The 15459-nt window shown below is 39.4% G+C and overlaps 2 pseudogenes and 1 gene segment (V, D, J or C); all 3 read right to left on the reverse strand.

The window, feature by feature from the left end:
- The window catches only part of LOC120555172, a 194946-nt pseudogene that overhangs the window by 76644 nt on the left and 102843 nt on the right, over positions 1-15459 (reverse strand).
- LOC120555120 overlaps positions 1-15459 on the reverse strand; it is a 195943-nt pseudogene that overhangs the window by 3298 nt on the left and 177186 nt on the right.
- On the reverse strand, positions 7768-8272 carry LOC120555176. The segment is given in 1 exon segment: positions 7768-8272. A coding segment is annotated over 1 exon segment (258 nt).

Consider the following 15459-nt stretch of genomic DNA (forward strand, 5'->3'; position numbering starts at 1 on the left):
TGTTATTGAACAAACAACACAGCAAGGTTCCTAAAACACTAATCCCTTTAAGTAAATCATTTAATTGTAGTAAAACCAAAGAGATCCTCCCAGTCCTTCTTGACCTAGACATTAGTTTATCTGCTATTTAAAAGCTTTATTGACGCAGGGACAAATTCATTTTTACATCTATTTACAACATCTCCTCAGTTTTTTTAACATTCAGAAAAAGGTGTTTGTCATCACACCATTTTACAAACCTTTGAATCTCTGAAAGGTAGTTAGATAGATCACTGTCCTTTTTTATTAAAGCTATAGGATGGCAGTATCATCAGAACATGTAATGATATAGTTGTTGGGATTATAGCTTCTATACTCATCTGTGTAAAGGGTAAAAAGGACAGGTGAACTGACCCAACCCTGGGGGGCTCCGGTGCTTCAAGTTCTCCACTCTGAGAGAGTACCATTAACACTGACCTGCTGTTTACCATTCGGTAGAAACCAGTGGTACCACCTAATAATGAGGGATGGACATTAAGGTCATTCAGCTTTTTAATGAATAGGTGTTGCTGTACCGTATTAAATGCTGAACTGAAATCTACAAATAAAACACGTTCATATGAGGTAGGGTCCTCTAAATGTTTAGATATAAAATGTACCATGGCAGTGACTGCATCATCTGTACCTCTTTTGCCCCTAAATGCAAACTGAAAAGGATCTAATGAGCAAATGACATCTGTTTTCAATAGGTTGATAATGATTTTATCAAAACAACTGGGTGGTATTTATTATAATCCTTACAGCATACCTTTTTAGGAACAGGAATAATAATAGAGCTTTTCGAAGTGGAAGGAACAACATGTGAGTCCAGAGACTTTTGGTAAATAGGAGCCAAGGCCTCTGCCAGCTCTACGCTGCATCATTTCAGCAGAGACCCAGAAATGCCGTCTGGTCCAGCAGCCTTCCTAGGGCAGGTGGGTGAGAAAAGACTCTGTACTACATGCTGGTCAATAGTGATTTTTGGGTGAGTCAGTGCAGGTAATGAGTCTATAGCCTCTATTTTATCCTAACTAGAATGTGGCTAATCAAAACCTTGCATAAAAGTTAGTTAATTTTACGGCTTTTCCCCCTCATTAAGAACACTAAGACATTTTTTAGCTGGGGCCAGGTTTGTCATGAATTTAGTTAGAGTTAGATAGAGATACTTTATTTATCCTGAAGGAAATTAAGGTGTCCAATAGCTTATATACAACATACATACACATAGGCACACAGACATATGACATCCAGGCATTCATACATACTACAAAAATACAAAGAAAGATACCAATAGTGTACCCTTACAGTTAAGTTAGATAGTAGCATGTTTAAAGGAGTGGTGTGGAAAAAATGCAGAAAGATGTAATGGTATCATAGTGCAAGAGAGTGTCATTGAAAGTACATTGCCAGTGCAAATTCTATATCTATTCAAGTAGAGGCTACACAACATATCAAAAATAGAATAATCATAACATAACTATACATAGACACTAGTAAAAGACTTGAAGAAAAGTTTAAGTTAAAGTTGAAAACTGTCCATACAGACAAAAAGACAGCGTGGTGTATTGACCATAACGGCAAGCTAGCAAAATGGGCAGGTTGCTAATAAAGCCAGGAAGGGAGTCAAACAGTGCCAATCAGTCCAGTCTAGGGTAGTCCAGGGTAATTTATGTGTATGTATAAAGGCACCCAGATGAAGGCATGGTACAAAGGGCAGTATGCAGAGCAGACTTAAACACTTAAGTCAATCACACTCCTCCCCTTCTGTGTAGCATTAAAGAGACTAATGGCCCTAGGGACAAAGGACCTACGCAGCCTGTCGGTTTTGCAGGACAGAGACAGGAGCCTACTACTGAACATGCTCTTCTGCTTGGAGAAAGTGATGTGCAGGAGGTGGCAGTCATTGTCCGTTATAGAGAGCAATCTGCTCAGGGTCCTCTTATCTGCAACTGATGTCAGTGACTCCAGCTCCATGCCCACCACAGAGCCAGCTTTTCTCACCAGCCTGTCCAGTCGTCCAGCATCCCTCTTCCTAGTGCTGCCTCCCCAACATACCACTGCATAGAAAAGGACACTGGCCAAATTTCATGGCAGCCCACATTTATTTTCAAATTCATAGTGGAGCAGTGGGTTTCAAATTTCTCCTTCCTCCTTGCCTTTCCTAATTTGCTGTTGAGTTTTTTTTTTTGGGGGGGGGGGGGTATTCCTCATGGCCATAGTATCCCAACTACACATTTTAATTTGCTTGGACATATAAGATTTATTGTTTGGATAAAACAAAAATTATAGACTTCTGAGTTAACACGTTATCTCTACAAAATGTTACAAATCGGTCATAGTGTCTGTTGCTTCTTCTTAGTCCAAGCTATGGAAGAGGTCCAAGTTAGTGCAGTAAAAACATCCTTTTAATGGATCAATGCCATCATTGTCCCAAACGTGGATTGTTTTTAATGGTGGTGTACTGCTTTTAAGCAGGGACTTGTAGGGTTAACTTTAGTAATTCAGTGATGGGATGTAGATATCAGTGAAGTTAGTATTTTGTGATGGGCGTGATTGGACAATACACGCATGTGCTGGTGTTGTAAAGGTTGATAGGAGCAGAGTAGAGAACTAAAGCAGACGGGAGAGGACCAAAGCTGCAGCAGAGTGGAGAGTCAGCCAGAGAGAGGGCTGCACTGCATCCAGACTTAAATAACCTCCTGCTACTGGGAACATCCTCAGCTGTTCCCAGTTGCTCTAACCATCACCTGCAGAAAGAGCACAGACAGCTGAATCACACAGCTAACTCAAGATGACACCATCCATTCATATCCCATTACAATCTCATGTTCATTCTTGACTTTGGAAACAGCAAAACAATCTCTTCACAACGTCCATCCAGTAGCTGTTGTTGAGATTTTAATCATATCACATACTTTTCCTCAGCAGATGTTATTAAAATATGGATTTTCAAATTCCCATTCCTCTCAGCATTTGTGAGACATATTGTCCACGTTGGCTTAGAAGTTAAAATATTCCATGAGAACTGGGTGAACTCCGTCTGCTGAGGAAGATCATGGGATTGGATCCAAAGATCTGAGACAAGACAAGACCGAGTAAAGATGCGGCAGATTCCGAGACGAGACCGAAACCTTCAAAGAGTGGTCTTGAGACCAAGACTGATGTTGAGAACTACAACACTGGCCTCAGCCTTCTATAAAGACTCATCACTGCTTCACTTGGTGAAATCTTCACATTACAAACTTGTCAAACCAATATTAATATCACTAATCATCAGAGATGGGAAGTAACGAAGTACCAATACTTCGTTACAGTACTCAAGTACATATTTCAGATATTTTTACTTTACTATTTATTTTTGTGGCGACTTTTTACTTTTACTGCTTACATTTTAACAAGAATATCGGTACTTTCTACTCCTTACATTTTAGAAAATTGGCTCGTTACTTTAGTTTTGTAGAAAAGGTCGTCTATCGGGTGATTGGGGTGCATGTTGGAAAATAGCGGACTTACACCGGCGGGTGTAAAACCGCCACATAGAAAAAGTGAGAGAAAGGAGGATACATCAGTTGAGATGGTGTGTGTGCATCCTTGAGAACTCTAAGTAGTATAACTGATGTTGTCAGTTCATTTAAGCCTGTTGTTGTATTGGTCTATAGTTCTTGCAAATTTAAAGTAAGTTAGCTACTGATTTTGTTGTTTGTGTTAACCTGTTAGCTAGGTTGCACGTTGCTTGATCTTATTAAAGCATAAAAGAGAATTGTCTCCGTCCGTGTTTTAACAGACACACCTGGGGCCAAGTTGGAAACCAGCATCAGCTTTAAATACAGTCCTGATTTAGTCCTAACTAACAAGTTTCAAACAATTTCAATGGAGTTACCGTTATTATTTTTCACGTCATCAATACCAAATTCAATCTATTTGGATCTAATTGGATGGGAATATATCGTACGTTGCACTTGATCCAAACGACTCGACAGATCGGCGCAGCATTCATTTCGCGGCAAATCAGTGTGGCTTGATGGTGGTAACGTTAGCACTAGTAGTATGGATGTTTGTTTGTTGTCTGTTTAGTAATTCATATTGAATCCTTTATTTTTTTCCAGAAGCCATATTTGAGCACACACACACACACACACACACACACACACACACACACACACACACACACACACACACACACACACACACACACACGTAGATTCCTTTAAATGTTAAGGGGAAGATTAAAAAGAGAAACTGGATCTGTGAATTCTATCTTACTACTCAGTCAGAATCTTATTAACCTGGAGTCCCAGTCTCTGTCACAATAATCATATATGTCATGTTTTAGGCCTATTGGCAGACATCCATTTAAAATGTAGGCAATGGCATAAAAAGAGTCCACTGAAGTTTCTCAGCTACCACTCTAGTTAGATTTGTGTGGTCCAGGCAGCTTTTCATAAAAGATTGTATTCATTCGCAAGGCTACTTTTACTTTTATACTTTAAGTAAATTTCCAAGCCTGTACTTTGTTACTTTTACTTGAGTAAAGAAGTTAAATCAGTACTTCTACTTTTTTTTAACAAAAATATCTGTACTTCTACTTGAGTACGGGAAGTGAGTACTTTTGCCATCTCTAATCATTATCAAAAAAAGACCATATTACCAAACTGGAAGGACAGAACAAAACTGTCCACAAGTCACTGGATCAGTTTACTACCAGACTTTTTTATATCCTCTCCATGTGAATATGTAAATACAGTGGCAAGAAAAAGAATGTGAACCTTTTGGAATTTCATGTTTTTCTGAATAAATTTGTCATAAAATGGGATCTGATCTTCATCTAAATCAAGGGGATTGACAAACAATGTGTCTAAAATAAACAAATTCAGATCTTTCATGTCTTTATTGAACACTCATCTTGGTGTCATTTTGACTGGGCGCCCACTTCTTGGTAGAGTAGCAATAGTCCCAAAGTGTCTCCATTTGTAGATTGTTTGCTTAACTGTAGACAGGTGAATTTCTAAAGTCTTTGAAATAACTTTGTAACCCTTGCCAGCTTCATGTAAATCAACAATTCTTGATCATAGAGCCTCTGAAAGATCTTTTTCGCGAGACATGGCTCACATAAGTGTGTTCTTCTTGTGCAGCGCAAACTCCAAAAGTTTGAGGGCTTTTTATCAGTCAAAGTAGCTGTAGTCCACACCTCCAAACTCATTATCTTAACGAGACTCCACGTGTGCTAAAAGCTGACTCCAATTAGCTTTTTTGAGGTCATTAACTCAAGGGTTCACGTAATTGTTGCACAAGCATGATGCAGTTTTTTTAGTTGTTCTCAATAAAAGACATGGAAGATCAAAAAAATTTTGTGTTATTATTTTAGACACATTATATTTGTCAATACCCTTTACTTAGATGAAGATCAGATCACATTTTATGACCAATTTATTCAGAAAACCATTAAATTCCAAAAGCTTCAGCTACTTTTTCTTGCCACTGTATGTAGGTCCATGCTCTCAGCACTGAGGGGGAAACAGCATGACATGTTGAGGACAGCTACAGTTCACTGACTCTGTGTGTTTGCATATGTGTCCTGCCTCTCTGCTCCCAGCCGTTAAGAGGCCAGTGTTGATCATTTAAAACATACAGAGTACAGAATACAATATAAAATAGTGCAAATGGGCAGGTGGCAGCAAATAAGTCTAATAAAAAATACAAGAGAGCAATTGTTAAAACATTGCTAAAAAAAATTCAGTTATACTGTGTTCAATGCCTTTTTGGCATAGGGAATAAAAGACTTCTTTTATATGTTCCAGTTGGTCCTGGGAAGTCTAAATCAAACATTTTGAAAGATTTGTCAAGAAGTCAAAGTGTTATTGAAAGATCCTAATCAATACTCTGATAAAGTGATTGATACATTGATGAACAGCATCATCAGAGTAATCCAAGTCCCTGTTGGAGTCAGTCAGAGCATTTCCATAGAGAGCCACTTTGCATCAGCAGCACCATGCTCCAGTGCTCTGGGAGAGTTTATAGTCCTGAGAGTTGAACACTGGATGACTGACAGCTGTCCTTCATGACAACAGAAGACACAGAAATCCTCCTCATCAAAAACATGACTTTGATCTCCGTCCTCATCTGGACTCTCCTCTGCTGCTGCTTCACAGGTAAAGTCCAGAGAATCAAACTCCTCTCCTCTATCAACATCCGTCCCTCTGAAATGAAGCCGACTAAACCGTGACGCTGCTTTATGTTTTTGTCTCTGTATCCTCAGAGTCCAGAGGCCAGGTCACAGTGACTCAGCCTGGAGCAGTGAGCTCTGCTCTGGGAGGCTCCGTCTCCATCAGCTGTAGGACCAGTCAGAGGGTTTATACTTGGGCGGCGCCCACTATTTAGCCTGGTACCAACAGAGAGATGGCGAAAGTCCTAAACTGCTCATTTACGATGCTACTAAGCGACAATCAGGGATTCCAGATCATTTTACAGGCAGTGGATCAAACTCTGACTTCACTCTGACCATCAGTGGAGTCCAGACTGAAGATGCAGCAGTTTACTACTGTCATAGTGTTCATGAAATCAACAGTCGGGGTGTGTACACACAGTGAAAAAGCGTCGTACAAAAACCTCCCTCAGTCAGACTGAACAGAAACTGAACTGACTGCTGCAGCTGGAAGCTACTGCAGAGACTGATACACTTCACTGAGGAACACACACACACACACAGTTAAAAAGATGACAGCAAACATCCAAACATTTCCAACACCTCCACTACTTCCACCCAATCACAGCAAGCAGAACAGAAATGACATACAGTCTAGCACACAAGCATGGTGTCAAACGACGACAGAACACGAGCAACAAACACAAGCACTAATTCAACATGCAGAGCTAAACAGCAGCAGCAAGACAACACCAATCAGCATGGGGCAACAGGAAACAGCAGACAGATAATGGGGAGGGAATGCTTGTGGTTCCCAAAACAGCCGCATGTATCAGAGAGAAGGTCCATAACAGAGTTGTTAAAAGCTGACATGAAGATACAAGTTTTCAGCTTTAGTGGTTTTTGCAGATAGTTCCAGTCTTTGGCTGCAGCAGACTGGAATGACGACAGAGAGAAGACAGTATTTGTTTTGGGAACTTTGAACAGAATATGATGAGAAGAACGTGTGTCAACTTATATCGCTAATGAAACAAACAGTGGTGGACTCTTAAGACTCTTTTCACATTGTGATGAACAAAGTTTTACTAGAAACATAAATGACAAAAATAGTTCCTATCAGAACAGTTAATGTGATATGAAGTTATGCACTGAGGAGATCAGATTACCACAAGATCTAAAACCACTTCTGTATCAAAGTGCACAGCACAGCAGGTCATTCCCATCTACCTGTTACCTGCTTTAGATCAGACACATTAGATGACAGTGGTGACCATTATTGTTGGGAGAAAAACCCAAAGAATCTGTTGACTTTCTCTCACATTGACTTTGTCAAGGAGAGCAGTAACAGTGGTGCTGACCAGAGTTTGACTTTCATCCTTTCCCAGCAGCTCCATACCTGCTGTAGGACACCACAGCTAAACCCTGTCAGGCTGCACCGAGCAGATGGGACCTGCATTACATCATCTCATCACTTCTTTCTAAAAGAATCATCTCATGGAAATGCTACAGAGAAAAACTCTCTCAGGATTTCATTGATACTGTATATGTTCATTTAAGAAAGGAACACATGACGGCAGTCATTCTTGGATCAATAAGCTCGGACGACATTAAGTTGATACATTTGTCTTTATTGTTTTAACATACAGAGAATATCAGCATTACTGCAAGCAACACAAGATGAACTTTCAAATTGTGATGAATCTGTAGAGAGAGAGAGAGAGAGAGAGAGAGAGAGAGAGAGAGAGAGAGAGAGAGAGAGTAGCAGAGAGCAGACTGAGATCAGTATCAGAGTGAAACCAGTAGCAGAGTCCCAGTGAGTCAGGTCAGGACTGGGAACACTGGTCTCTCCTCAGTGTCTCTGAGAGCGGAGTCTGGGAGCCCTGGGTGGCCTCACAGGTCACAGAGCCCACCTTCTCCCACTGGTCTTTAGGGAGCCTCAGGGTGCTGCTCCAGCTGTATTTGCCGTCCTTCCCCAGCACCCCGGGGCTCCTGCTCTCCTCCCAGCTGCTGCTGCTGCTGCTGCCGTCCACCTTCCAGGCCAGACTCCAGTCTGAGGGGAAGCCCTTGTTGGCCAGGCACATGAGCGTGGCCTTTTCCTTCAGCCAGCTCCTCACTGGAGGGGGCAGCACCGTCAGGGTGGGACGGACATCACCTAGGAGACACCAATCAGCTTAGAGGACAGGGACCACACAGCTGTCAATCAACCAGCAGACACTTGGACACCTTGACTGTGTGAGAGTTGGTTTTCTCCTTTAAGGAGTTTCTGTCAGATGGTTTTTCTGCTCCACCAGTCACTCACTCACACATTGTTTCACTTCCCTTTAAGAAGCCTCTCATGTAAATCAGCACAGAGAGAATCATCTACACAATGAGCTGATATATATCAAACTATACACTGGAAATAAAATGTCAACTTTTGGACAAATCTTTAAACCTCCAAATCAAAATCATCACCAACCTAACTATACATTACTTTAAAGTATTTAGTGTAATAGAAACAAATCCAGAAAATGAGCTGACAACATCAAATGTTCTTCATGTGGATTTCGATCATCATTACCAAACTGTTCAAATAGTTTTCAAACTTTGAAACAATACATGACACAGTAAAGAGATGTTGCACATTTTCAAATACCGATCTTTATCTTTGCTCTGTTCAATTGTTTGAATATTTGAATCTTCATTTGATTTAAACAGTTATCATTGATGTGGAAAATGAAAACTGAATCTTGTAGAACAGTTTTTCAGTTTTATCTTTTCCACACTTCAAGTCATTTAAATTTCAGTTTGACAGAAACGTGTAAAGAAATGTTTAGTGAAGCTGCTCTGAGTTAGTCTCCACGATAAAGGAGGAGAAATAAAAACATGACTACATATATATTTTATCGACTGTAAACTGAATTTAAAACATTATTTTACAATATTAACAAAATAGTTTTTAGTATTTGTGCAGAAACTTACTTCCAACATTCAGTCTGGTTCCTCCACCGAACGTGTACCACAGTGATACAAAGTCATTGAGCCGCCGTACAAAAACCTCTCACTGTAGAGAGACACGGCTCTCTGACTTTGTCAGACTGAACTAAACCTACAAGCCCTCAAGATGCTACTTTACCATTAAAGCTGGAAATCATGATTTATCCTCTGACTCAATATTTCATTTTCTTACAATGAACTTTTGAATTTTCTATTTTAACAGCAAACATTTGCCTTTTAGTGCAAAATATTTCTTTAAAAATTATGGATTAATATTTCACAAATCTGGAAAGGTAAGAGTGCAGAAAGTAAAGGAAGAAAAATAGCTCCTGAAACGAAAAGTTTTTTTTAAAAGTTTGACTTACTTCCAACATTCAGTCTGGTTCCTCCACCAAAAGTCAACCACAGTGATACAAAGTCATTGAGCCGCCGTACAAAAACCTCTCACTGTAGAGAGACACGGCTCTCTGACTTTGACACAAACAAACTCACCAAAATGAGGCTGTTATGAAAAGATAACTGACAATAACACAGTGCTGCAGATTTCCTTAATGCATGTTTTTTTGTATATGTTAAATTTATGTAATTTCTTCTCTTGCAATTAATTTAAATAAGACAGAAGACATTAGATTGGATTGACTTTATTGTCCACCTCAGTGAGAATTTGTCTTTGGCTTCTCCCAAAGTACAGCAACAGTAAATACAATGCACATAACACAGCACAGCATTAAAAACATACAGAATATACAGAATACAATATACAATAGTGTAAATGGGCAGGTAGCAGCAGATAAGTTCTATAAATAATACAAGAAAGCAAATCTTATAAAATAACAAGTGCTCCCTGCAGAGTCATAGTACAAGATTCTGGGCCCTATGCATTGGCAGTCCTGATGGGCCCTCATGTTCCTCAACCACCCCCCTCAAACAAAAAAAATCAATCATATCTTCTCTATCATCTTTCTCTATGAAGGATACGTTTGATATTAACCTCTTATTCTAATTGTAACCTAATATAATAAAACATACTAAGATGTTAGTGTTACTTAACACCTTTCAGTCAAAATGGCTAAACATGGTTTGCATTAATTTTGATATAAGCTCCCCTTGTCTCAAATCCAAAGAGGAGGATGAGGGGTCTGTTGCTACTCCACTCCCTGGTGGGATGGTTTCTGAAAATGAGGGCCATGTGTTTCACAATGTTAAGATCTGCTTCTAATAAATCTGACATAATGTTGACATGATATATATCTACTGATGAACTACCAACCTACCTATGACACTGATTAGCCTATTATTGCTGATTATAGACATTAAAGCCTATTCATTTTAAATAAACATGTTTCAAATGAGGCTATTATAATGGTGTGTTGTATGCAAACAGCATTGTTAGTGTAGTTTATTTATTTAGCCTTTACCTCAGATTACATGTATAACCAAATTATCATTTGAAAGTGTATGTTCTGCTCTTTATATGGGTTGTCTCAGTCCGTTTTTAGCACTACCGGTCGAGGAGATATTCAAGCAGTTTAACACCATGGATTTCGTTTTCTAGTTTGTGCTCACCTTTCCTTGAAAAGAAGTCAGTTACCAATTGTTTCCCCTCGTCCTGTTTTCTCTCCTTCTCCTGTCTTTCCTTTCTTTTTTGGAAGCATGATTTGACTTTCTTTGAAGCTAACACCAGTTAGAACCAGCAGAAGTTTGCGCTCCACCAGATGCTCAACTTAACAAAATGGGTGCAGATGGACTAAACCATTTGGCGCATTAGCAAGGGGTTGGTGAGACCTTAGATAGTCTTTTTTTGTATACAAAATGTAGGCAGTCAATCAACCAAGTTATTCAGCCAATACACTAACTTTACATTTCATCTGACACACATTATGAAATTTAATTAGGAGATGAAAATATCCTCTCTCCCCTTGGGCCCTGGTAATCAGTATTGGTTTTACCCCCAGTCCGACGTGCCTGGTTCCCTGATGGAGTCATTCTGTGTTCAATGGCTGTATGGCATAGGGAATAAAATGCTTCTTGTAAATGTTCCAGCAGGTCCTTGGGACCCTAAATCCAACATTTACTACACTCTGATAAAGTGATTGATCCATTGATGAACAGCATCATCAGAGTAATCCAAGTCCCTGTTGGAGTCAGTCAGAGCATTTCCATAGAGAGCCACTTTGCATCAGCAGCACCATGCTCCAGTGCTCTGGGAGAGTTTATAGTCCTGAGAGTTGAACACTGGATGACTGACAGCTGTCCTTCATGACAACAGAAGACACAGAAATCCTCCTCATCAAAAACATGACTTTGATCTCCGTCCTCATCTGGACTCTCCTCTGCTGCTGCTTCACAGGTAAAGTCCAGAGAATCAAACTCCTCTCCTCTATCAACATCCTTCCCTCTGAAATGAAGCCCGACTAAACCGTGCGCTGCTTTATGTTTTGTCTCTGTATCCTCAGAGTCCAGAGGCCAGGTCACAGTGACTCAGCCTGGAGCAGTGAGCTCTGCTCTGGGAGGCTCCGTCTCCATCAGCTGTAGGACCAGTCAGGCTGTTACACACATTAACTATCTAGAGTGGTACCAACAGAGAGATGGCGAAACTCCTAAACTGCTCATTTACTATACTAGCACTCGACAATCAGGGATTCCAGATCGTTTTACAGGCAGTGGATCAAACTCTGACTTCACTCTGACCATCAGTGGAGTCCAGACTGAAGATGCAGCAGTTTACTACTGTCAGAGTTATCACAGTGGGGGTGTGTTCACACAGTGAAAAAGCGTCGTACAAAAACCTCCCTCAATCAGACTGAACAGAAACTGAACTGACTGCTGCAGCTGGAAGCTACTGCAGAGACTGATACACTTCACTGAGGACACACACACACACACACACACACACACACAGTAAGACTATAATGTATTCTATAAGATAAGATAAACTTTTTGTTCCACAATGTGTGTGAAAAACATACATAGATGTTATTGAACAAACAACACAGCAAGGTTCCTAAAACACTAATCCCTTTAAGTAAATCATTTAATTGTAGTAAAACCAAAGAGATCCTCCCAGTCCTTCTTGACCTAGACATTAGTTTATCTGCTATTTAAAAGCTTTATTGACGCAGGGACAAATTCATTCTTACATCTATTTACAACATCTCCTCAGTTTTTTTTAACATTCAGAAAAAAAAAAAAAGTTTGTCATCACACCATTTTACAAACCTTTGAATCTCTGAAAGGTAGTTAGATAGATCACTGTCCTTTTTTATTAAAGCTAGGATGGCAGTATCATCAGAACATGTAATGATATAGTTGTTGGGATTATAGCTTCTATACTCATCTGTGTAAAGGGTAAAAAGGACAGGTGAACTGACCCAACCCTGGGGGGCTCCGGTGCTTCAAGTTCTCCACTCTGAGAGAGTACCATTAACACTGACCTGCTGTTTACCATTCGGTAGAAACCAGTGGTACCACCTAATAATGAGGGATGGACATTAAGGTCATTCAGCTTTTTAATGAATAGGTGTTGCTGTACCGTATTAAATGCTGAACTGAAATCTACAAATAAAACACGTTCATATGAGGTAGGGTCCTCTAAATGTTTAGATATAAAATGTACCATGGCAGTGACTGAGTCATCTGGACCTCTTTTGCCCCTAAATGCAAACTGAAAAGGATCTAATGAGGAAATGACATCTGTTTTCAATAGGTTGATAATGATTTTCTCAAAACAACTGGGCAATATTCATTATAATCCTTACAGCATACCTGTCAGAAAAGACTCTGTACAACATGCTGGTCAATAGTGATTTTTGGGTGATTCAGTGCAGGTAATGAGTCTAGAGACTATTTTATCCTACTAGAACTCGGCCAATCAAAATCCTGCATAAAAGTTATTTAATTCATCGGCTTTTCCCCCTCATTAAGAACACCAAGCCATTTTTTAGCCGGGGCCAGTTTTGTCATAAATTTCATGGAATCCCAAATTGTTTTTCATATTCATAGTGGAGCAGTGGGTTTCAAATTTCTCCTTCTCCTTCCTCCTTCCCTTTCCTAATTTGCTGTTGAGTTTTTTTTGTGGATATTCCTCATGGCCACAATATCCCCATTTTTAAATGCTATTTTTCTACGGACTTCACACTCTTTAATTTCTTTGGAAATATTAGATTTATTGTTTGGATGTTGTTGGAGTTAACACGTTATCTCTACAAAATGTTACATAATCAGTAATAGTGTCTGTTGCTTCTTCTAAGTCCAAGCTATGGAAGAGGTCCAAGTTAGTGCAGTAAAAACATCCTTTTAATGGATCAATGCCATCATTGTCCCAAACGTGGATTGTTTTTAATGGTGGTGTACACTGCTTTTAAGCAGGGACTTGTAGAGTTAACTTTAGTAATACAATGATGGGATGTGGATATCAGTGAAGTTAGTATTGTGTGATGGGTGAGTGGACAATATACACATGTGGGTGTTGTAAAGGTTGATAGGAGCAGAGTAGAGAACTGAAGCAGACGGGAGAGGAGCAAAGCTGCAGCAGAGTGGAGAGTCAGCCAGAGAGAGGGCTGCACTGCCTCAGACTTGTATAATGGTCCATTCATGCCACCTGGGAATAAAGGGACCACCCCATGATCACGTTGTTTTTCCGACTGCAAGCTCATGTGTTAGGGTCGGGTGCTTGTTCTTCTTCTGTTATATTGGCGTTTACGCATAACAACTTGTTGCATGACTGCCACCAACTGTTGGTAGTCTAGATGATCTGGGGCCTGTTTCACAAAACCAAGATAAGGGATTAAGCCGGGATTTCCCAGTTATCCTGGATGAATTAAGCCTTGATTCGGTTTCACGCGGAGGCACATAAATCACCATGGAGATTTATTCTGTACAGCTAGCCTGCTCCTGACCAGGCTAACAGCCATGATTTATTTAATCCTGGAGCCTTTTCGATCACCCAGCAGTGGTTTTACCCTACTGTTATTACCAGCCTGGATTAAAATACAACAGGTGCATTTTGCTGTTTATTTTAAGTACTGTTATTATTTAAAGTTGTGATCATTATTTTTTTATTTAGAATTACTCATGTGACAGTCATTGTTACTGTTATATTGCTGTATGAAGACTGCTGTTCATATTGTTGTTAGAAGTTTGATGAATATATTATGGCAGTTGTTGAGATAATTAGAAAAGGCTGATAACATTTCAAATGTGTTTTAAATGAAGTCTGTTACTAAGGGCAATACATACATTTCTATAGTTGACCAATGCACCTTGAATTATTTTAGTGGTTAATTTTTTTTTAATTCTTTAACAATAAGGATCATGTTTGTTCCACTTCCATGTGCATTGTATTTGGCATTTTTAGCACACAATTTGTGTTGTCCAGTAAACTGGGAATATAATTTGGGAGGATTGTACAATTTAAGAACATATCCTAATTGTACAATCCTCCCAAATGATAGTCTTAGTTCACTGGACCAGTAACTATCTAGTGATGTAGGCTACTGTACATTCATGGAACAACAGGGAGAGGACACCTCAATGGTTTTTGACCTCATATCTGGGGGAAATAACTGATAAATATCACTCTGTTCCATTCATGTGTACAGTGTGCATGGAATTCATCACTTAATTATCTTCATAGTTTCTAGTAATTTTAGAGTACAATTTCTTCAGTGTCTTTATTTTCTTTGTCCATATATACAAGGGAGCAAGGCAATATGTAGAGAAGGAAACTCTGCCTCTAAAAAAAAAAAAAAAAAATGAAACGTGAGAAAAAGTGGCAGATAATAGCGGACCGACTGAACGATAGTCTAAAAATATACATTTATGAAATACTGCTCTTAACTGAAACCATTCAATGAGTCACTGTCATTTGCCAAAACGAACAATTGTACACTTTGCATTAAAAGCGAGCAGTGGAAGTTAATATGACTTAGGAAACTTATATTTTAGCCAATGAGAGAGAGGGAGGAAGAAAGTGAAAGAGAGATTTACGCATCATATTCTAGCGTTATAGAAAATTGATCTTCATTGTAAATTTCCTGAGTAACATTATCTTCTGCCTTACTTTTAAGGCAAAGAGTACAACTGTTAATTTGTGAAAATGATTAGTAGCCTAATCCTTGAATGGAATGATTATGACGGCTTCAATTCAGAGCAGTGGTCAGTTAATGTATATATTTAGGCTACAATTACGCATTCAGTCGGTCCGTGATCATCTGCCTCGCTTTCTCGGCGGTTTCATTACAGCGGCCGTTTTCTTTTCTTTTTTAAACAAATAATGTGTTTCACGTCATTATACTTCCACAAGAAGCTGCTGCTCACTCTGT

This window comes from Perca fluviatilis, unplaced genomic scaffold (assembly GCF_010015445.1).
Source record: "Perca fluviatilis unplaced genomic scaffold, GENO_Pfluv_1.0 PFLUV_unplaced_scaf_2, whole genome shotgun sequence".
Classification (NCBI taxonomy): Eukaryota; Metazoa; Chordata; class Actinopteri; order Perciformes; family Percidae; genus Perca; species Perca fluviatilis.